General features: G+C 48.6%; 1 protein-coding gene across 1 annotated transcript; it reads right to left on the minus strand.

Moving 5' to 3' along the window:
- Positions 1-2,513: 2,513 nt before the first annotated feature.
- Positions 2,514-4,297, minus strand: LOC144179085 (uncharacterized). Its single transcript, XM_077707292.1, has one exon. It carries the CDS (start codon positions 3,729-3,731, stop codon positions 3,348-3,350), a length of 384 nt encoding a protein of 127 aa, XP_077563418.1. The 5' UTR covers positions 3,732-4,297; the 3' UTR covers positions 2,514-3,347.
- Between the last annotated feature and the right edge of the window lie 17,376 nt (positions 4,298-21,673).

Below are 21,673 nucleotides of genomic sequence, written 5' to 3' on the forward strand. Positions count from 1 at the left end.
TATTCTTTCTTTCTTTCAGATAAACTGTTGTGTTTAGCGCATTCGTTTGTTCCGTACTGTGTGTGTTCAGTTTTAGTAGTATATTTTGTGAGCAATTTCGCTGGTTTAATGACAATACAAAATAACAAAATGAGCAAAAAAATTAATATGTTTACATTACTCATCTGCGATATTTCGCGGTCGCCCGTGATCACCTCTTGCAAAAGGAGTGACTAACTCCCAATTTAGCACATAAAATTCAATTGACGTCAAAGCCGGGGCACGAGCTCTCAGAATTGAAAAAAAGAACAACTTTGTTGTCCGACAACTTCGTTTTTCGAAAAAAAAAAGAAGAAAGAAAAAAAATGCCCACTCTGCTTGCATGCATTATTGATATACCGGTGTTAACCGACGTACCAGCGTGGCTGTTATGTTACAGGAATAGGCATCCGAGCAATAACAGTCCTTTTTATGTGTGCGCCCTCGTATGCCCCACGTTGATTCAAGAACAGCTTGCGTTTATGTATCTTTATTCATTCTTCTCCAAACGTCGAAGTGGTCCGAAATTCGGGCCGATGTATGCTGTTTTCATAGTCAGCGACAGCAGTAAAGCATTTAATGGCCCTTGGAAGCGTGGACGTAAACTTAATGTCAAAGGGTAAGCATGATCGCCTCGAAAACCTGCCGTGTCTAGGCGCTGCGTCGATAAGCGATTTGAAATGTTAGAGTTCGACGCTTTCGACAATGTCTAGCGATGTGACATCGATGCATGACGCAATTGCGATCGCTTACGTGGTAAGTACTGATAAACAGCATTCGCGGAGAGGAAACGTGTGTCGGTGACGCAACTGATTCGAAAGACAACTGATAAAGATCCAAGAAGTACCGCTGCTCTTTGCTTCGCCCCTCGGGAAGGGAAGTACCCTCGTCGAAGTTTTCGAAGAAGCCTAAATGTTTGGCCCCTCAATTGTGGCTTTACCAAATAATTGGAGCAAGGCGGAGCCACGCACAAAATGAGCGCCGTCGCAAATCCGCATCGTTCAATATTATTTTTATTTTTGGGCAGGGCGCTCGAAGGCTTGCTTCTCTCTGTTCAATAAGTACATCGTTTTCCGGCTACTTCCTGATTCGTAGGCCCTTTAACTGCTCAAAATAACCCTCCTTCACCGTCGCAGATTTCGGTGGTTGTAAACGACGCCGTGCAAGATAAACCGACTCTCTGGCGCGAAAATTCTGCCTTAGCCCATAGCGAAAAATAAATGAACTATTTTCGCAGAAGCAAAATGTACAATGTGGAAAGCAACATTATTTGTAGATGCGTAGAGCACCTCAAAAGCAGCGGTGGGTACTTGCCACGAGGAGTATACTTGCTTGAAAGACTATAGTGCCCGAAACGGGACTAGAGTGCGCGCTTTCCCACTCCTATCTCTTCCTCTTCTCCCCCCCCCCCCTTTTTATTCCCTGAGCCCCATTCCCCCAGTGCAGGGTAGCAAACCGGGCTCTACACCTGGTTGACCTCCCGGCCTTTCCTTTCTTTTTTTTTCTTCTCTTCCTCCATAGGTGGGTTATTGATGTGAAATAAAATTGTCTCTACGATTTTCCTTTGTGCGCCCGCTGTTCCCCGTTTTATAAAGGGAATAAAAGTTTGCCAAAGCGCTCAGATTGGCTTCCCCTGAGAAGCTATAAGCCTAGTACGCATAAAAACAATAATCATATCTTGTTCGTGAATGAATATTATTCCTGCGTACATTGATGAAAATACATCAAGGCATCGCATACCTTGTACAGGGACGATTATTATTTAGCCTTGATTGAATGCATACAATATTAAATTCTGCGAGTTCACTCGGCGGGCGTCATCGACTGTGTAGCATCGACGGGTTAGACCTCATAATTATTCAATCATGCTGATGTCTTTGGTGTTGGAATTTGAATTGAGGTGCAACTCCGCATTGCATATTCACAAAAAAAAGCCTAGATCTTAGCGAAAATTTAAAAAAAAGCTAACGCCAGAAAACATTTAAAGTAGAAGTATCATTAGATCCATTGGCCTAGGGGCGAAATTCGCGAAGATCCTGCACCATTTCACTCCAGGCATGGCGGCCTGGAACTTTTTCGTAAAGACTGCGATAATTTTGTCCAACCTCAATTTACAAAAGGGGACAGACTTGAATGTTTAACTTTTTTAACGTCTCCTTATTCTCCATCGTTGGCCCCATCGTACGTCTTGTACTCAATCGTTGTCTCAGACCTGTGAGAACTGCAGCTGCAGCCTCATCGCTGTGATCTATCTGTGACGTTTGTGTTCCCTCAATCCTGGCACAGCAACTGTTTCCACTCACGGTCTGCGTACATAGACCCAACGAAAAAAAAAGGGACCGCGGGGCCTTCATCCTCAAAGTAATGAGGTGCTATCATCAAGCTAGGAACAGCGAGAGAAATATGTCTGTTTTCCCACCACATTCATATTTACGTACCTTAGTAAGTAGATCCCCTATTCCCTCACATTTGAAATGAATAGACATGACGACTGATTTAATATTTTTTATGTCTTTATTATGTTTAATGGCGAGATGCACAATAAATAAAAAGAAAGAAAGAATAATCAGCTGTTCAATGCTTGCAACTATTATACATGACTCTAATGCAACGAGCCAAAGACAAGGCATATACAAGAAGAAAGTACATTCCACGAGACGTGAGGAGCACTTGTCTCGTATTCTCTTTTAGCCTTTGCAGCTTCGTCTTGCACTCTTATAATTATGAGCACCGTCAACATGCACAGCATCAAGTTTTTTATGCAATGATTACTAAATTCTTCCTGTCACTGAATACCCAAAGTGCAGCACTAAGGGTAAGGTCAGGTAAGAAGTCCGCACAAAAGAAGGCACTTATGAAGGGCAACATGTTACCGCTATTATATATACCTTTATACTACTTACAGTTCATGCATTTTGTCCTTATATGGTCGTTCAAGTACCAAGTCCCAATAAGTGAAAGCACAGCCAGTTGTTAGGCACTGCACCGTATCATTGCATGCATACAGTGCTTTTGTGAGTGCACTTGCATAGTCAATCGTCGTATCGCTACCTACACAACCGGTAGTCGGCGCATTTGGAGACATGTTTAAAATTTAAGAACAAGCTGTGCAAAGACTTCTAGAAAGTGATATTGTAGTTACAATGTGTTCTAGGAAATGTGCTTACTCGTTGTTCGGATTTCCTTCCATGGGAAGGTTGATGGCAGGGGAACCTCACAGTCAAGCACTAGGGTTGCCTCTAAACAACACGACTTTCACGAAATGTCTCAGTTCGTCCAATGTCTATGTACACGTCGTATTCACAAGGGTACACCGCTGGGCAGGCCCGTCACGTCTCTTGCAGTTCCTCGATGGAGCCCTGTGACCTGCTCTTGGGTTCAGCCGGCTTCAGCTTCTGCAGGGCGGCGTGCAGCGCGGACCAGGAGAGCTTTCCCAAGCTGCTTTTCCTGCGCGGACGCGGCTCCTCCTCGTCGATGGCCCGGAGGTCGGGCAAGCACTCGGACATTCCGCGGCTTCGTCTCCGCATCATGATCTTGCGCGCCTCTTCGGGCGTCACGAACGTTGTTGAGGGCGAGCACGAGACGCTGTTGTTGCGGCTGCTGTTCAGCGATTTGCTGGCTCCGGGACTCGTGCTGCAGACGGAGTTCTTCCGGCTGTTCGGTCCGGAGTAGATGTCGTAGTCCTGCTTCACGACCGGCATCATGAACGCCATGGCTGCTTCCCTTAACAAGCGTGACTCACTGTATTCAACGGCGATGGTCCAACGCGTTGGAGGAGGTGCAACTTATGCGGTGAAAAAATGGGGTAGAGCTTGGCTTCTTTGGGTATTTCAGCGCCGCTTCGTCCCGTCGGTCACTGCGAGCACAATCGAAGCACGAAACGTTCCTCGATGACAAGCGCAGGCGTCCAAGGGCCCGCCTTGAAACCTTCAACTCGGCGCAGTGACAGTTCCGAAGGAGAGTGTGTCTCTTCACACACCGCGGCCAGATATGCACTCGCTCGTCCGCCCGCGTGAGCGCTCTTTTTCAAGTTCACCCTATCGGCGCGCGCGAACTACCAACCCGATCAAAGGCACGTGATAGCCGCGTAGTACAACTCGTGCCGATGCGTAGATACTGCTCAGCACGCACGCACGAACGTACGCGTCGCGGGAGGAGGAGGAATAACAAGCGCCAGTTGTTGGCGTGTATCTTCTTTCGGCGTCGCCGAGTCGGCCGAAGGGAGCTCGGAGGATGGCCAGCGGGGCAGCGTTTCCTTTTTATACTCAATTGCCGTGTTCTCCTTTCTCGATTGGCGGGCCCAGTTAGCCGGCGACCTCTCGCTCAGGGCGCCTTTTGGCATCCATGTACAAGCCTCGGCAGGCAGTCACCGATAAGCCTACCCTCTGTTTGCTCTCCCCCGAGCATTAATGACCGGTCCGTATGTCGAGCTGTCTCTTTATCTCGCAATTTCAGAGAACCGTAGCTCGCCCAGCATAGAAGCTGACCGCCTCTCAAGACCACACGTTCTGGAAGCTTACTCTTCTCACCGCATGATTATGCTCTTCCCTCCATCATGTTCCCTTCTCCGGTGTGCGTGTATCCATCGCTATTATCGTGACCGTGCACTCCTGCCTCTCTCTTCCTCGAAAAAGTGACAGATGTATACTTAGAGTCCGCCGGTTTTTCCTTCCCGCTTTGCACGCGTGGATGGACGCGTGAGTGTCGCAATCGTACGTCGGCTTCACGCTGGCGTTGCGGGATTCCGCTGCGGGCGGTGGAAACCCGTCGTGCTACCTGCCGCTGCGGACATAAACACTACAATCTGAGTAACCTTCACGAGGCCGTATTTCTTTGCCCATCTCTTTGTGCGATAATCGCGGCGCGGACGATGCACGGCACGTCCCCAACACTCGCGGTAGTGTGATGTCAACAGTACGCACGGCGTTACGGACCGATACGCTTTTCTGTCGCTTTTATCACCGATCGCAGTGTTTTGACGGGGAAATGTAAACACTTGCGGAGAGGTGGCCTCCATAGTTTGATGCAAAAGATGCCTACGGGTGCGGCGTCCCATAAAGTGCATGTAGGAAGACCTGAGGCCTTCGGTGTTTGTTAGGGCCCTCACGGGTCGCGTGACTGTTATCTATGGATGCCCTCGTCGTTTCAAAGTGCTGAAACTGCCAGCGAGGTGGCGGCTCCACCAATTCTGCCAATCCGGGCTGAAGTCACACTAGCGAGTGAGTGAGTGAGTGAGTGAGTGAGTGAGTGAGTGAGTGAGTGAGTGAGTGAGTGAGTGAGTGAGTGAGTGAATGAGTGAGTGAGTGAGTGAGTGAGTGAGTGAGTGAGTGAGTGAGTGAGTGAGTGAGTGAGTGAGTGAGTGAGTGAGTGAGTGAGTGAGTGAGTGAGTGAGTGAGTGAGTGAGTGAGTGAGTGAGTGAGTGAGTGAGTGAGTGAGTGAGTGAGTACACATTTGAGCAAAGGCTTGATAAGGAGACGCACCAATTAAAACAACACAAAGGTCATCTCGACGCTGTTGGTGTTGTCCACATAGTTTTTCTATTGTTCTTGTATTTTAATTACATTTTTTTTTTTCAGAGGGGCTGTTGACGGCGGATGGTCAGTATGAGAGCAGCCGCCGAATCTGCAAGAGCTTGAGGGTTCGCTTGCAACAACGAAAAAATAGTTATTGGTAGTTGTTATTTGACGTTTAGCACAATCACTAGCGCTTATGTAAGCGATTGCTTATGTCTCCGCTTTAACATCAGCGATTATGTGTGTATTCACTCGAAGGCATCTTTCATTCCGACCCGCTGCGGTGACTCAGCGACTAAGGCGTTGTGCTGCTGAGCCCCAGTATGCGGCTTCGATCCCGGCCGCCGTGACCGCTTTTCAGATGGAGGCCAATGGCAAAAACACCGGTGTGTCGAGATTCATGTTACAGTTTTCCAGGTGGGCAAAATTAGTCCGGAGACCTCCACTGCAGCGCAACTCATAACCCGGGTGTAGCTTCGGCCCGTAAAACCCAAAAAATCTGAATTTTTCACTCCATACTTCCGCGGACGGTTATTTAGCATACGCATTATTAGACGTACTTCCGAATTTCGCCACCCGTGTGTCTGTAACGCGTCACAATGCGCCCCTTTGGTACATGTGGGGATGTAGGGTGCATGACGTATTTGCACGATTCTAACGCACACCATTTTTTTCTATTACCCTTCAAATATGTGTGCGCGTTCCAACCGCCCGCGGGCTTAAAGCCGAAATCGACTTCAAAGAGGCCAGCAGCACTGTCATGAACACAAAATTATTTCTAAATTTATTCTAAGTATGTGCAGTGGAATGAGCGTGAAGTAATTTTTTTTTAATTTTTCTAAGTAAACTTACTTGCGCGTAACAATAAGGGTCGCGTTAGAATCGTGTAAATGAGGTAATAAAGAATCCTAGGGCCGTCATAGTTTAATATATGACTGCCTAAATGGCCCTTTAAAAAGTCTTTTTAGCACTTTACTTGTGTGTTGTAGTGAAGCGGACTTTTGAGTTGCCCGGTATGCAGCAGTCAAGTCCACTCAGCAGTAACGCGGTCTTTGTAAAGTTTGATTTCCCACATAAAGTTTGTGTATTGCAGCGAACTCTTACGACTGCAAATGAGAGGAGGAGGAGGACGAGGAGGAGGAGGAAGCGGGATTAAGATGGAAATGCCTGGAGATCAACCAGGTGCAGAACCCGGTCTGCTACCCTGCACCGGGGGGAGTGGAGTTCAGGGGATAAAAGAGAGGGAAAACACGGAGGAAGAAATAGAAGCGGCAAGGCGCGCACCCTAGTCCAGTTTTAGGCACTCGTAAGAAAGCATAGGAGGACTTAGCGTAAGTTCCACAGATGCGGCAAGCATTCTTTTCAGCCGTCACGACGAGTCCGACCTGGCGGATTTCGGAAAATTATTTAGCTGTGCATTGGCCGAGTCGGGGGCCTGGACCATGTCACCACCCCCTTTTTCTTCTGCGCACGCCAGTGCTTGCTGCATTACCGAGGTGTTTAGCCCTGCATGATACAAAGGCACGGATTTGTTTTCTGAGATTCAAAAACGACCAAAATACGACCCATAACTTCCATGTTAGGCTTAAGCTGCGAAATGTTACGCCGCAAAAATTCCTTACAAAGTGCAGTAGGAAAGTAATTTCGGGAAGAGTTAGTTTAAATCAATAAGATGAACGGAATATCTATTATCGAGGAGCGCAGGAGGACATTCACCTTTTCCAGAATGCTCTTCGTGATAAAAAATTTACGCCACATACCACCCTTAATAACATCGACAATTTTTGAGGACCTGGGGGCATCTAGAATTTATGTAACTTTCCTTATTTGGGATTTTTATAGCCAATCTTCTAGTTTAAGGAAATCGTGGGACACATTTTCAATGTGGTGAATAAACTCCAGGGTTCTTGACGTCAGGTGACAGAACAGGGAATGGTTACCTGTTCAGGAACATTTGAGCTGACTATCACCTCTCGCAAACAGCAGAAAGGTCATATTTGAGCTACAAACTTTGCTACCGTTAGCTGCTCTTGTTTCGAGTCCCTAGTATCCTTCGTCCTCTTTTACACGTGACCGCCCCCTTAATTTGTCATGCAGCAGGGATACCTCTCATTGGCCGGCTTTTAATGCACGGCATTGGGAGCCTCATGTCACAAAAACGCCGGCGGCGTCCATCCGTCGACAAACGTATAGCTTGCAAACGGTAGCTTGCACCGTTCGAGGAGTAGCGTAGCCCCAGAGAATAGCAAAAAAAAAAAAAAAAAAGAACACGTTATACAGCGGAAGCCAGCGCAGGCCCAGGGTTGCGCGTGACATCGTGGTGTGAGAAGATGCTGGAGCTGGGCAGCGAACTGCAGGAATGTTGCCACGGGGCAAGAATGCACATAAAAGGCGAAAAGGTTCACTGCGGCGGGCGCGGGCGGGCGAGCGACCAGAGTCGCAGTGAAATCCAACGCCAACTACAAGGATTCGTATCTCAGGCAGCCAAAGAGAGGGTTGTGGCGCCTGATGGACGAGATGATAGCGGCTACAATTCTTTCCGGGGATGCGCAGTGAAATGCCAGTTGCCGAGGCCGCTTAATTTCGTCTCCCGCGAGGGATGCCACCTGATCATAGGCCAAGCGCTTGTGACGTTATCTGGCCACCCTTGGAACCGTCGTTTCCCCTTGTTACGATCGGCGTATTGACATTACGACGCCCGTCTGCAATGCTATCGGGTTCAGTCACCCAACGCTTCCGTCGGCCAATTATCGCAAGTTTTCCTCTCCCCTACCCTCATCGATGGGGAGCGACCCGGCTTTGTATGCGATGACGCGGAGGAGAGGGACGCTTCTGCTGGACACAAGGCGCTTTCCGCGGCTTCCCGCCGGCGAGGCAGGGAGGCAGGGAGAGATTTACAAAGACTGCAGCATTGCTTTTCCGGCGGCAATCGTCAGCGGGGGACTGCTTTGTTATGGTCCGAGACGCTGCTATTCAACGAGTACTCCACGCCGGATTATCAACCGGGTCCGGGCGTCCTCCCGGCGCTTCAACCATTGCATCATCAGGAGTCAACTGAACATTAACTTGTGCAAAGTGCCATCTCTTTGTGAGTGTGTGGACGTCAGCCGAGGTGCCCCTGATTGGACCATACTGACGTCAGTCGAGGAAAGGGGGAAACGGGGCGGACCCAACCTGGTTATTTAATCTCGTGCGCGCAGGAGCGAAAAACCCTGTTCACTCAGTCAAACGCCATGTAGATATCTGTACATAACGTTTCTTTCGTCTCCCTACAAGCCCCAATGTTTGCCCCAACTCCGGATCAATGTACGCCACCCCCGGTCACGCTACCAGATCCGCAACACCCTGCCGTCTTGTTCTTGCCCCGTGAATGCGGCCTTTGCACCAAGCACTGGGTCAACTCGACCTTCCGCAGATGTGCATCGCTCGAAGACAAGCCCTGATACAATCGCGCTTCCCGATAGTCGCTTACTTCGTGTTCTGTTTGCTATGTAGTTAAGGGTAACGATAGACTACATGCCTTCTACGAGTGGTATAGTGACCCTGTACAAGAGCTGCGACGGGAAAGTCCCGAGACGTGGAACGACGGCGTGCAGCAGGAACGGACGAGCAAAGTAAACGCCGGTTGGCAGCTCTTTTGCACAAAAGATTCCTCCCAAACCTTTAACCAGTGGGGGTCAGTTCATTCCGCGAAAAAATGGGAGTGCGCAAAAGGGGCAAAACTAGTACTGATGCTGCAGTAACACACTACTTTTGCACAAATCACGGCCCTACAAGTTTTTTTTTTCGAAATTTCTGGTGACGCGCGATCGTCTTCGCTGCATCGTTTTCTCTCTGTATACGCCGACACTTCTTTTTAAATCAAAAGCTTTCTTAGAGGGACCGGTGGTGTTCTGTCAAAAAACTAATGCATTTCCCCATAGACCGGTTGGTCGACCGAAAAGCTCTGATAAGGCCTCCGGAGACACGGCACGTGCGTGAAACCGGGATTCCACATTGTCAAAATGGCTACTTGATAATCACGAAAAAGTAACGGTTCTAGATAAGACAATACGCGCATACAAAGTAGACCTTTATTTCATAAACCTCGTATCGGTATACATTTAGATCGTTCGTGTATGCGTTTACTCAGTGCGCGAAAAATCGTCGCATAGGTTCTTTCTTCGTTCGTGATTTGGGACTTTGAAGGTTTGACCGTCGATTGGACGTACCTTCAGCAAAGGTTGGGCGCACTGTAGCTTTCGCGCATCTTTCGACTTCATGTAGGAAGGGATAATAAATTTGTGTTAGTGTTGCCCGCAGCATATGCCAACGCGCTAGCGAGTTCGTCTGCATTTGTCGTGTCTCTAACGTTCTTTGCCATGCACTTTGCCCCCAGGACATGCTCACATCTTGTAGAAGGGCTTCGTGTCGGCTGCTTGAGATAAGGTGCTACTTTTCGAATTGCAGCTGTGATCACTCAGACACTTCACAGACCAGTATGTACTGAAACATTAGCTGAAACCGGCTTTCTACTGATTTTAATTGTGCTTCATTTGCACAAACAAATTAACAAAACACGAACTACCACAGGCAGCCGCTTTTATTTACTATTTGCGATCACGCTGCACACTTAAGAAGCTTCAGACGCGACCTCGGCAAGCACTTTTTTATTCCCTTATTGCATAGAAGTAAAGCCCGTAGCAGAAGAATATTACACGAGCACTCAATAACGAGACACCGCACCAAATGGTGTCCCATTCTAAAACCCTGGCAAGTACATATGGTCTAGGGGAGTTTCAGATGCGGCGAAAAAGGGCGGTGAGGTCGCGAAATAGTGCGAGTGATTGAACTTTGGACGATAAAGACTCAATAGCTCATGTAATGGTGTCACTTCTATCACACGATGCGTTTCTATTCCTCACTTTCGTATACCAGCATTAAACCAGCTTGCGCCATCTACAGAGTAGCCCACGAGACAGCGCCCAGCCATGTCCGCAGATATAGGCTTATATACCTCAAGTTGAAACTGGAGGCGTTCTCCCCTATGGAGCCAGGTCGCGCCCCTTTGCTTTGTGTTTAATGTCACTTTCATTGTCATTCCCCATACCTTTCATATTCAATCCTTTCTCTTTCTGTCCCCAGTACCCTCCCCCAGAGGGAAGTAGCAGGCCCAAGATCAGTTTCTCAGGCCGACCTCTTCCCCTTTTTCAATAAACATTTACTCTCTCTCTCTCTCTATCTCCTCGTGGCAGCCTTTCGTTCATATAAGAACCTCGAACGCCGTGTTCGGCGTGACGCTGGCGTAGAGTATATATTGGATGAGTCACCTGCCTGTTACCACGCGTCCCTAGGATAGACTCATGGCCGTGTTACAGTTTTTTTAAATTTTTTTTGCTATAGATCTTAAACCTCAAGAGATCAGCAAACTCGACGCCTTAATGCGCAGAACATAGAAAGCTGCCTTGGACCTTCCTACTTTACCTCCAAAATGACCGCTTACTTCAACTTCGGCCGCAGACCACCCTAATAGAACTTGTCGAAGCCCAACGAACCTCACAGTTGCAAAGTTTGGCCCTTACTCCCACTGGCACGAACGTCCTTCGCGGCCGGTCCACCCCCTCCTCAACTCACGAACTTGAACGCATTCATCTTCACATTCGCCAGCGGGCTTAGGGTTGCATCCATCCCAAAACATATGCACCCGACGTTCAGTAGGCGAGAAGCTCGCATCGAAACACTCACAAAGCGATATGGAAGCGACGCCCAAGCGTGCTACACGGATACCGCCCATACTCCCAGCTGTTGACACACCACCGTAGACTGTATCAGCCACCTCGCCGCAACAGTCGCGTACAAGCTACTCACAGTTCACACAGCCCTCTCTATCGATGACGCCACCACGACCCAGAAATGAGAGCCCTGCCTGGCCATCATCACTTATTGGTATTATGGTCACACAGTTCCATGCGTATGCACCACCGTCACCGAATCCCAGCAAGCATGCCAAGGGTATCAAGCTTGCCTGGTGCCTCCTCAGTCTCCTCCCATTTTTCCCCGCCTTCCCGAAGAGACCGAAGTAACAATCCTGTGGACTCTCTGGTCTTGGGGTCATGGGAGTGAAGCTGCCCGCGCGGGCACTTCCCTCTGCAAGGCTAGACACCACCGGACGTCCGGACTCCGCTAGCACCGCTTTGACACCGCTTGATTCCACTTACAGCCCCATCACTTACTACGCAAACAACAGAAAAGTATACCCTCCTCCCCACCCGTGACTTACCCCACATCAAGCCTATGTTCGATTCCGCCTTCAGGAAGAGACTTTTTGTAGCCACCCCATTCTCTCACACATCTCTCCATCCCTCTTCCCCCATAACTGCCAAGCGTGGGACCTTCCTCTTACCCCCTACCACCTAGTCTTCTTCTGCCCGCATCACCCAATCCCCCCCCCCCCCCCCCCCCCCCTTGAGCAGTGAGAGTCCGCTCTGACCAGCGCAGAACCAGCGTGACAACTCAACCTGGTGAAACAAACACTGGGATCGGCGCGGAATTGAGCGCGGCCTCCCGGACATAGGACGCCTTCCACTCAAGCTCAAATAACATGTTTAACGTCAACCACCATGACAGAATTGGAGCCGCGTTCGTTGCATATGCACAATGAAACATACCCCCACTTGGGTTCATTTTTTTGTTGCAACCTAAAAGTTACAACTTCACGGCGTACCGCATCCAGCGTTGTCATTGCAGAATCACCATAAAAACGTAGCTGATGCAAGCAGCTGTCACTGTATCTCGGAGCTCTTTGGGTTGATCGTCTCATTTTTTGTCCTTATCTCTTTCGTGCAGCGCCGTCGCGTCACATCACACGAACACGTGCCGCGGGCCCGGGCCGGACTCGGGCTTGAATTCATAGGCCCGGCCGTTAATAGTTCCGACGTGAAGTGTAGAAGAGAGCATAAAATTGAATTTTCTGAGTATACTTTTACGCGCTTCTTGATGTTAGTTGTACACATTGTTTTAAAAACGTGTTTTGCTACAGCTGATAGTCACTATACTGTAACTTTAATGACATTTCATGTACTGCATCAAGATTTTATATTTTGGTGTATAACAAATCAAAGATACGGTTACAAGGAATGCTCCAGCAGGAAGGAATTAATTAAGCCATCGTGTAGCTGTGCACCTATGTCTATGTACATGTGTTTTAGATGTCGAACCAATCTAAGTGCGGCTGCCGTGGCTGGAAATCAAACTCGCGTGCTGGAGAAGCGCCACCGCTTAACAACCACTCCAGGGAAAATATTTCAACGCACGCACATACTCGTGGATTCAAATGGAGAGCAAGAAATTTCATTAATACCAACTTGTGACCGAAACAACCACATGAAGTTGCCAAGAGTCTGGTCATCAAAGGTGACGGTGTCTCTCGTGTAAGAATACGAGCTATTATTACGCCCATGTGGCGTGAACTGCAGACGGTGTGAGTACGTGTACGTTTAAACTCTTATTTTTTGCGTTACAATTCAGGACGTGCTTGTACAGATGCTCCGTCTGATTTCCCGCTACGAAGACACTCGACCAAATATAATAAACAAATTTTCTTCAACGTCAAAGACCTGGTCACACACATGTGGGCTCTCCCTAGGCTTAAAAAAAAAAAGACAAGACCGTGCCCGGGCTGGGCGTGGGCTTGAGACGACGGGCCCAGGCCGGGCCTGGGATTGAGACGACGCGCCCGGGCCGGGCCTGGGTTTGAGACGACGGGCCTGGGCCGGGCCTGGGCGGGGCCCGGGTTAGGCTCACTTATGAATGCCCGGGCCCGGGCCGGGCCCGGGCTCGGTGTTACGGTTCCGGGTCGGGCTCGGGCTTCACAAAGCGGGCTCGGGCCTTAAAATCAGGCCTGTGCAGTACTCTACCACATAGCCCCGTCAACCACCTCAATCAGGGGGCGACCGCATGCAGGGTGGTAAAACACTGCACCCAAAGTGCACGCGCTCGTCTTATCGCAACGGAAGGCGCGGCCCTTCCAACACGGAGAAAAATAACGCCATAGAACGTGGTCAGGAATACATTTGGTTGAGTGTACAGCGGGAGAACAGAGACTTAAATTTACCGCCCACTCATGACGCCGTTTTCATCGCCTGTCTGCGCTCTCTTATCCAGATATATGCATGCACTATTGGAAAAGAAACTGCAAGAATTCCTAAGTGAAAATTTCCGGATAAATGTTTAAGCCACCCTGCTATACAGCGAGCGCCTCTAAAGTCCTCTTCACTATTATATACAAATTCATTGCCGAGATGACATTTTGGCCACATAAGCAGTTACATACCAAGTAGGAGGGTTCAAGTGTCTTCAATAAAGCTTTCAAAAAAACCACGTATCTATAAAACGCTACACACTGGTTGGTTTAAAGTCGGCTTCACTACTACATACAAATGCGTTGCAACGAATACACTTTTTTCCGAGGCAATATAAAAGGTCGTCTGGCATCAAAGTAGGAAGACCCCAGGTCCTGATATTAGTACCTCCGTGAACACCGTGTATTCCCGTGGAGTAGGGTGCTAGAGTCTCTTAGAAGACAGCTTTTTTACTACGAACAGCACAAATGGATTGCTCGAAGACATTATTTAGCGAAATGTGGGCAGATTGATTAAAATGTGAAAGCTGCAGGGGCTTTTAATTACCAACTTTTTTTTTTTTATGCAGCGAAAGTGCGACGCATCAAGCGTTGCAGACAGACGGACACGTTTCTTCATTGTGTTTACATGTAAGGCTGAAACAGTAAAAGACCAGGTTTTGTCCACTTGACTTTGGCTCGTGGCCATTTGTGTATCATTATTTATTCCAGCCGGAATCGCAAACGCGACCTGGGTCCGCAGCTGTCGCGTGACCGCGTCACGATGGTCACTGCAGGGGGGGGGGGGGGGCGTGTGACCGGGACCCGCTGTTTGTTATCACGTCTCGTCGGTTGCGCAATGCGATATCGCAGCACGCGGGCCTCCTTCCAGGGCGCCTCAGCGCGCGCGTTCGCGTGCCTGCGCGTGCTCCGTGCGCGGTCACTGGCGTTATCGGAAAGGGTTTGCTGTCCTCCGGCTAACTGCGTAGTGGCGACCGCGGAGTGAAGGACCCTATCAAGGATGCACACCCGGCAAGCCCTTCAGCCATCCGCTGATCACAGCACCGAACTCACGCGCGCCCTTTGCGAGTGTTTGTTTACATGCGAAAGCTTGGCGCCGAGCTGCCGTGGCCCCTCGCCTGTTCTCCGCTGCTCATTTTGTGAACACGTAGGCGAGATTTCAGATGCCTCAGTTCGTGTCCTGCTTGAGTTCAACATGCAAGATGGCTGCGCGGTGTTATCGCTGTCATTGTTAGGGTTAAAGGCTAGATACTGGGTGCCAGAAATCATGCGTAGAGTTAGTAAGTGATGCGGCCATTTGGGAAGCACTAACAAGTAGTGAGTGACCAGTAGTTTTTCTTTCTTGCTAAGGGATGGTACACAACGGGTGCGACAGATGCAAACTTAATGGATAGGAACTTTGGATGTTGCTTAACACTGGTTAGGGCCTAGTAAAACGCCGGTTCGTGCCCCGGTAATCTCCCATTTCTTCGTTCAACTAGATTATGATTCCTTTTTTTTCATAATGCTGTTGATGGGTGATCTACTTCTTGACTAGAGGAAGTAATTACCGGCCAGCTCGCTCATCGACTTCCTTTCCTTGTGATCTCGGTAATATCCAACCACACCTTCTTCCGCTTCTGTCTCGTTCGCGCTGATATCACCCATGACAGCACCTGGTGATGACAACGCCTAATACGCCGCAAGGTAGTGTAACGCAGTCCGCTAAAATTAGAAGTGTTCATTCAAACACCGCGATAAATGTTGCATGCCCGTAGTCATATACGGTACACTCGCGATAAACGGAACTTTAAGGGACCAAATAATTATTTCTATTTAGAAGGAGTTCCGTGTGCTGAGAGAGATGTGCAAAAGGGCAAATTTATGTGCGTACTCACTCTTAGTAACATTTCATGAAACTCTGAGCACTTGGAGGTGAATGTAGCTGATGTTTTCAGAAAGCAAGAAAACCTACAGGCGCAGCATTCACAAAGTTTATTTGGCAACAATTAGTCACTGTGCCCTTAAAAAATGCGTGAAAATGCATCAAAGAGCCGCTTTCGAAGTAAATAATGATGTCCTTTCTTTCCTAATGTAAGCTCATGGTGTTCACGCCCCAGGCCTCGACTTCGCGAGTGCTTACGAGCCACCGATTTTAGAAGACGGCAACGCGGTAATGAAGCACGAATAGCACCGCGATGGCACGAACGAAGCGGCAGGAGCTATGCCATGCAGGAGCTAAGCCAAAATCATATTCTTCTGAAGACGGCCGCGGCGGCCGCTTTTATGATGGAGGCGAAAAGCAAAAACGCCCGTGTGTGCGAGATTTCGGCACACGTTAAAGATCCCCAGGTGGTCAAAATTAATCCGCAGCCCTCCACTACGGTGCGCCTCATCGCCTGCGTCGCGTCGGCGCGTTAAACCCCACAAATGAATCAATTATTCTTCTGAAGAAAGAAATGAACTCCTTGCATAGCTTTGTGCAAGAATTTATATCTCTAGTGGGCACGGCAGTGGTCGTTCGCATAGGTAAGCTAGACAGCACCCATAATTAAGTTCAGTGCAACGAATGACAGCCGTGTAACCTCGCTGATCTTTTTCTTTTTTGCCAAAATGTATGCTCCTTGTGCGGAGAAAAAGAGTATCCCCGCATACCGAGCAACGACCGGCCTTGGACCTTCCAAGTACTCGTGGGCAGTTCGCATGAAAGATTAAGAAAACAAGTTGTAGCGGTCGAAGCAAACAGCGAAATTGGGTGAAGGGTGTAGGCCGGGGATGCCCGGTCGTTCCGTTGCAATGATGGCTTGTCGGTCGTCTAGACGTCACGTTTTTCGGTACATGCCTGGCCTTGAAAGCTATAACGCTTTTTTTTCTTCTTGGGGTTATTAATAGCAGCCAAACGCATGGTTCTTCGCTCCCAGCGCAGGCGTAACCGATGCTTGTATACTCGCTAATACTACAGAAGTACACCCTTTGTAAAAATTTTCTAGTCCAATCCTAAGCCTTTTCGACCACAAAAAATTCAAAGAATATGCTTTAACTTCAAATGTGACGAAAGGCGTTTTCTCAACCTTTCTGGCATGAAATGTTTCAGCCTCTCTCGGGACGTAATCTTGCACGTTGAATTTTTGCGTCCTGCGCATTTTCGGCTTGGCCAGGAAAATTTTGACAAAGTCTGTACATTTGTTCTGTGTCGTATATGACAGTGACCGTTTAGTTCACCCGGAGGCAGCGTTGTCTCGCGTTTTGTTCCGTTTTGTGAGTCATAAATTGCTGTCGAGGTGGCGGGTCTGTGAAAACAAGATTTTATCACAGCCCTTCAATGCTTTACTTGTCACTAAACTGCTTCGTAACTCTATGGGCGAGCTTCATTAGCTGCCAGTTGCCTTTGGCTGCCGCGTGGTGGAACCACCGGGGGGGGAAGTTGGGTGGCGTACGTAGCGCTGGCCAGGGCGACGGGGACGCGGTCACTTAAAGTGTTCGGCGCAAGAACGATGCACGGGGAGGTTATCACGCTATTTATTATTATTATGCGACTTAATTAGTGCGTGAAAAGGGCAATTTCAAGCACGTGCTACAACGGAAAGAGTACATCAAGAGGCCTTCGATGCCTGGTACAACTTAAAGGGTTTCATTGTACAACGGAAACAGTTTCTCTGTTGTGTTTACCCTGTGACAGGGAGCTGCATGAGAAACAGAAGAAAGCCATTTTGAGTCAAGAAACGGCTACTTCAGCTCTGACTCTAAGTATACGCGTATATCTGAGAAACATTTTGCTGCCGCTGACAGCATTCGTGCCGATTGGTTTGATTGATTGATTGTTGGGTTTAACGCGCCGACGCAACGCAGGCGATGAGGCGCGCCGTAGTGGAGGGCTCCGGATTAATTTTGACCACCTGGGGATCTTTATCGTGCGCCGAAATCTCGTACACACGGGCGTTTTTGCTTTTCGCCTCCATCAGAAAAGCGGCCGCCGCGGCCGGGAATCGAACCCGCGGCCTCGTGCTCAGCAGCGCAACGCCTTAGCCACTGAGCCACCACGGCGGGTGCCGATTGATTCGCTGTCAGACTCGATGCGGTGTCACTGCAGCCATAGTTTGCAAGGTGCGAAGCTACGAATACGATACGAAGGTACGAAGTTACGAAGTTACATACATAGTTACGAAGCACATCCCGAGCGGCATTCCAGTCTGTTTCCAGCCTTCATGCAGCGATCTCGGACGCTGACAAGACCGCCGTTAAAACGACGTCGCCGAGCGTGCTCCAGATTGTCGAAGAACTCATTACACAACTAACCGCAAACAGAGTTATTTGAGTTATAAAAGAGCGCGGTAAGCGAGATTGCAGAAAGGACGCACAGGCACGTCGCAGCGCCCTGTCTGTGTGCCCTTTCTGTGGTCGCATTTGGCGTGCTGTTTTATAACTCATGTATGTACCAACTGGCCCTCATTCAATTCGTAACAAATAATTCATGCTCGTGTCTGCATGGGCATTAAGTTTTGATCGATAGTCGCACAATTCAGGCTGCTCTCGGTTGCTGTGCACACTTACTTTTGCGGGAACGTCGGCTTCTTCCCTTTTTACTCGATGCCGCCTACATTTTTTCGCGCGAGAAAAAAAAAAAAAAGCAATAGCGTGCGGCGAAAAGAGCAACATGTTCAACAGGTGGAGGGATAAAATCAAGCACACAGAGCAGTGATCAAACAAAATGTACCATTTCGAGAAGGTCCTGGAACCCGCCGCGGTGGCTCAGTGGCTAAGGCGTTGCGCTGCTGAGCACGAGGTCGCGGGTTCGATTCCCGGCCGCGGCGGCCGCTTTTCTGATGGAGGCGAAAAGCAAAAACGCCCGTGTGTACGAGATTTCGGCGCACGTTAAAGATCCCCAGGTGGTCAAAATTAATCCGGAGCCCTCCACTACGGCGCGCCTCATCGCCTGCGTTGCGTCGGCGCGTTAAACCCTACAATCAATCGAGAAGGTCCTGGACCTATCGTATACAACACTAGCTGAACTTAAACCTTGATTTCACCTGTTGCGCAACTTAGAAGCTGTGGTTAAGTTACCTGCTTGCAAATTTTCGCTGCCTTGTGCCCAGGCCGGCATGGAAAAAAAAAAAGAAACGTTAGTAATATTGTCTTTGTGCTCTTACTTTCCAAATTCTGTTTTCGACGTGTGCTACACATTATAAACACAAGAAATCCATATATTGCCTTTACTGTGGATCAGGCTGTTTTGCCGCCCTCTGTGGACATGATTTTCTTTTTTTTAGGGGGGGGGGGTAACTTGTCTTTCCGTGTTTCAGCCCCTTCTGTAGCGGTCTTAAATCCTCGCAAGTATGTGTTCGGCTTTGACTTTCAGTATAATTCTCTCTCTGGCGTGATCTGTGCGCAGTAGTGCAAATAAACTATGAATTGTATATACTGAACGATGTGTATTTGCTTTTTAAAGACGATAGTCTTTCTTGAGCTCCTTAAACCCAGAAATTTTGGTGTGTCTGTCTGTCTGTCTGTCTGTCAGTCTGTCCGTCTGTCTGTCTGTGACTCATTCAGCCACCCGGCCAAAGTAACACAATGCCTGTGCAATAGTCTTATATAGTCACAGCTAAATCTACCCGTCTAAGTCCGGTGTAGTGTTCATACTTGTCAACTTAGTTGAAGAAGGACAAAACACTACGCAAATATAAGGCAACAAATTAGTACAGAAGTGATATTTGCAGTGTTCCTTTATAAAAAATCATACATGCTTGACTGTTGCGAAATTAAATACTTCATCAACTGCAGAACAAAAATTCACCCCGCCGTCGCCTGCTGTCGCCCGCGCCACTATAGCTTCTGTCGCCATTTTAAGAAATCAGCCGGCAACAGTTACGAAAGGTTCCACTACATAGGTTTCACGTTCTGCTGGCAACGCACGTGGAGTAGGGAAACGCGGTTCTATAAACGTGGAAGTAGGGCGCCTCGATTCACGTGCGTCTTCGCCGTGCGGCAGCGTTGGCATCGAGACACCCGGTTTGGAGCAGTGGAACGCGGGAAATTTAAAATGACTTTTTTCGTTCTATTATCAAGTAGCAGCTCCTAAATTCGGAGTTTAATCTTTACAATGGTTATAACTTCTGCGTAAAAAAAAAAGGCATGGAAATTAAAAAAAATAGGATTCCTAAACATGATCATACTTTAAAGTCCGAGGACGCGGGTGCAGTCATCGGCCGCGGATGTAGGGGGCAAACTTATAAAAAAAAAAGAAAAAAAGAAGAAAATCTGCCTGTGAAAGGTAGTCGGTGTATACTTACGAAAATTGGACGATTATCGAATTTCTTTCTTTTGTTTCCCTTTTTTTTTTTTTTGCTTAATGAGAGCGGGGCGACGGAACGCAGTGAGGCCGAACTTGGCGAGACTGGGCGAACATCGCAGCCGCTTGTTGGACGCTTCCTTAGCGGCGGTGGCGCCTCCAGTGGCGCGCGCTGTCCCTTCAGGAAACTGGCGGTAAAATTTCGTGACCAATAAAAGCACCGGACTGTGATTTTATGTACGCCTTTCAGCTTCGCAATAGTACAACATGTTTCAATTGTCGCGCGATGGGGTGATGGCCGAATAACCTTGGGAACTGAAATACGAAATATTTTTTTTTAATTATCTTAAAAAAGCACGGACGTTCACAAAAAACAGTGCTCGAGAAACGCTTTTCCAAGGTCACCCACCTGGCACTTAGCTTACACTCTAAAAATATGAACTCTTTCTGCAACCAATTACAAGACACCCTACTGCAAGCTGCCCATGCGCGCTGATTCCGCGTGCCGAATTCGCTATTACTTGCTTGTTTTTTTTTTTTTTTTTTGTAAGTTCTTTCCGACGTCACTGAACTGGCTGGCACTGCATTTAATTCCCATTTCTCCGCTATAAACGCGTTTGCTCAACCTGCCACCGTTGTTATTTTGTCTTTCTCTCGGTCCGTTGTGCTCATTCTTTGCCGATTCACACTTGGGAAAGTGGACATTTTCTGTGGTTTTGACGGTGTGTTGAAATAAGCGTATTTCAACGCCAAATTGTTACTTCGCTAGGCTGGCGAAAGCACGCACCCGGCCGGCGTCCACGGAATCCGCACCCGCCCGGATGTCGTCCACAGAAAACTGTCCACAGCTGCTAAGCCTTTGCTAACGCGTTACACAGCGTTCCACGCGTTTGGTAGCGCTTGTACATCCGAACGAAAAAAAAACAAAAATATTCAGGGCGTTTCAGCAGAAAAAATTCAACATAAAAAAGTAACAGGAAGAAGCGCTTTGCACCCACTGTTTTGCTGTAGAAACAGGAAGAGACACTCGGCGCGCGGTCAATTCCAATTGGCTTACAACAGTACCGCTGGTATAATAATGAAATATTTGATTGATTGTAAGGTTTAACGCGCCGACGCAGCGCCGGCGATGAGGCGCGCCGTAGTGGATGGCTACGGATTAATTTTGACCACCTGAGGATCTCTAACGTGCGCCGAAATCTCGTACACACGGGCGTTTTTGCTTTTCGCCTCCATCAGAAAAGCGGCCGCCGCTGCCGGGAATCAAACCCGTGACCTCGTGCTCAGCAGCGCAACGCTTTAGCCACTGCGCCACCACGGCGGGTATAACATTGAAAGGGACCGTGAGTGAGAAATTTTCCGCGCAGTCTTGGTATCGCCTTCAGCTTCTGTGGAGGCAGTGTCGCAGCAGCATGTATAGGAGGAGGAGGAAAACTTTTATGCATGTAAAATAAGAGCGCTGTGAGTGGAGTCCTCAGTCCAGGACCCCAGAAGAGCTTGCTGCTGCCTTCGCCCTCTCGATGAGCCGAAGCTGGACGGTCAGGATCTGAGCTGGCCAGCTTTCGCTCCCACTGCTCTAAAGTTGGATTTTGTATTCTGTCTATATTCTTATTGTGTTGGCAAGCCCACACCATGTGATATAAGGTTGAGAGCTCTCCACAGTGAGGGCAAGTGGATGTATATATTGTAGGGAATATAGCGTGGAGCCTAGTAGGGTGCGGAAAAGTATTCGTCTGTAGCTGCCTAAGTGAGGTTTCT

Source organism: Haemaphysalis longicornis, unplaced genomic scaffold, assembly GCF_048455015.1.
Source record: "Haemaphysalis longicornis isolate Haplotype H1 unplaced genomic scaffold, Haemaphysalis longicornis Haplotype H1 scaffold_4, whole genome shotgun sequence".
NCBI classification, from domain to species: Eukaryota; Metazoa; Arthropoda; class Arachnida; order Ixodida; family Ixodidae; genus Haemaphysalis; species Haemaphysalis longicornis.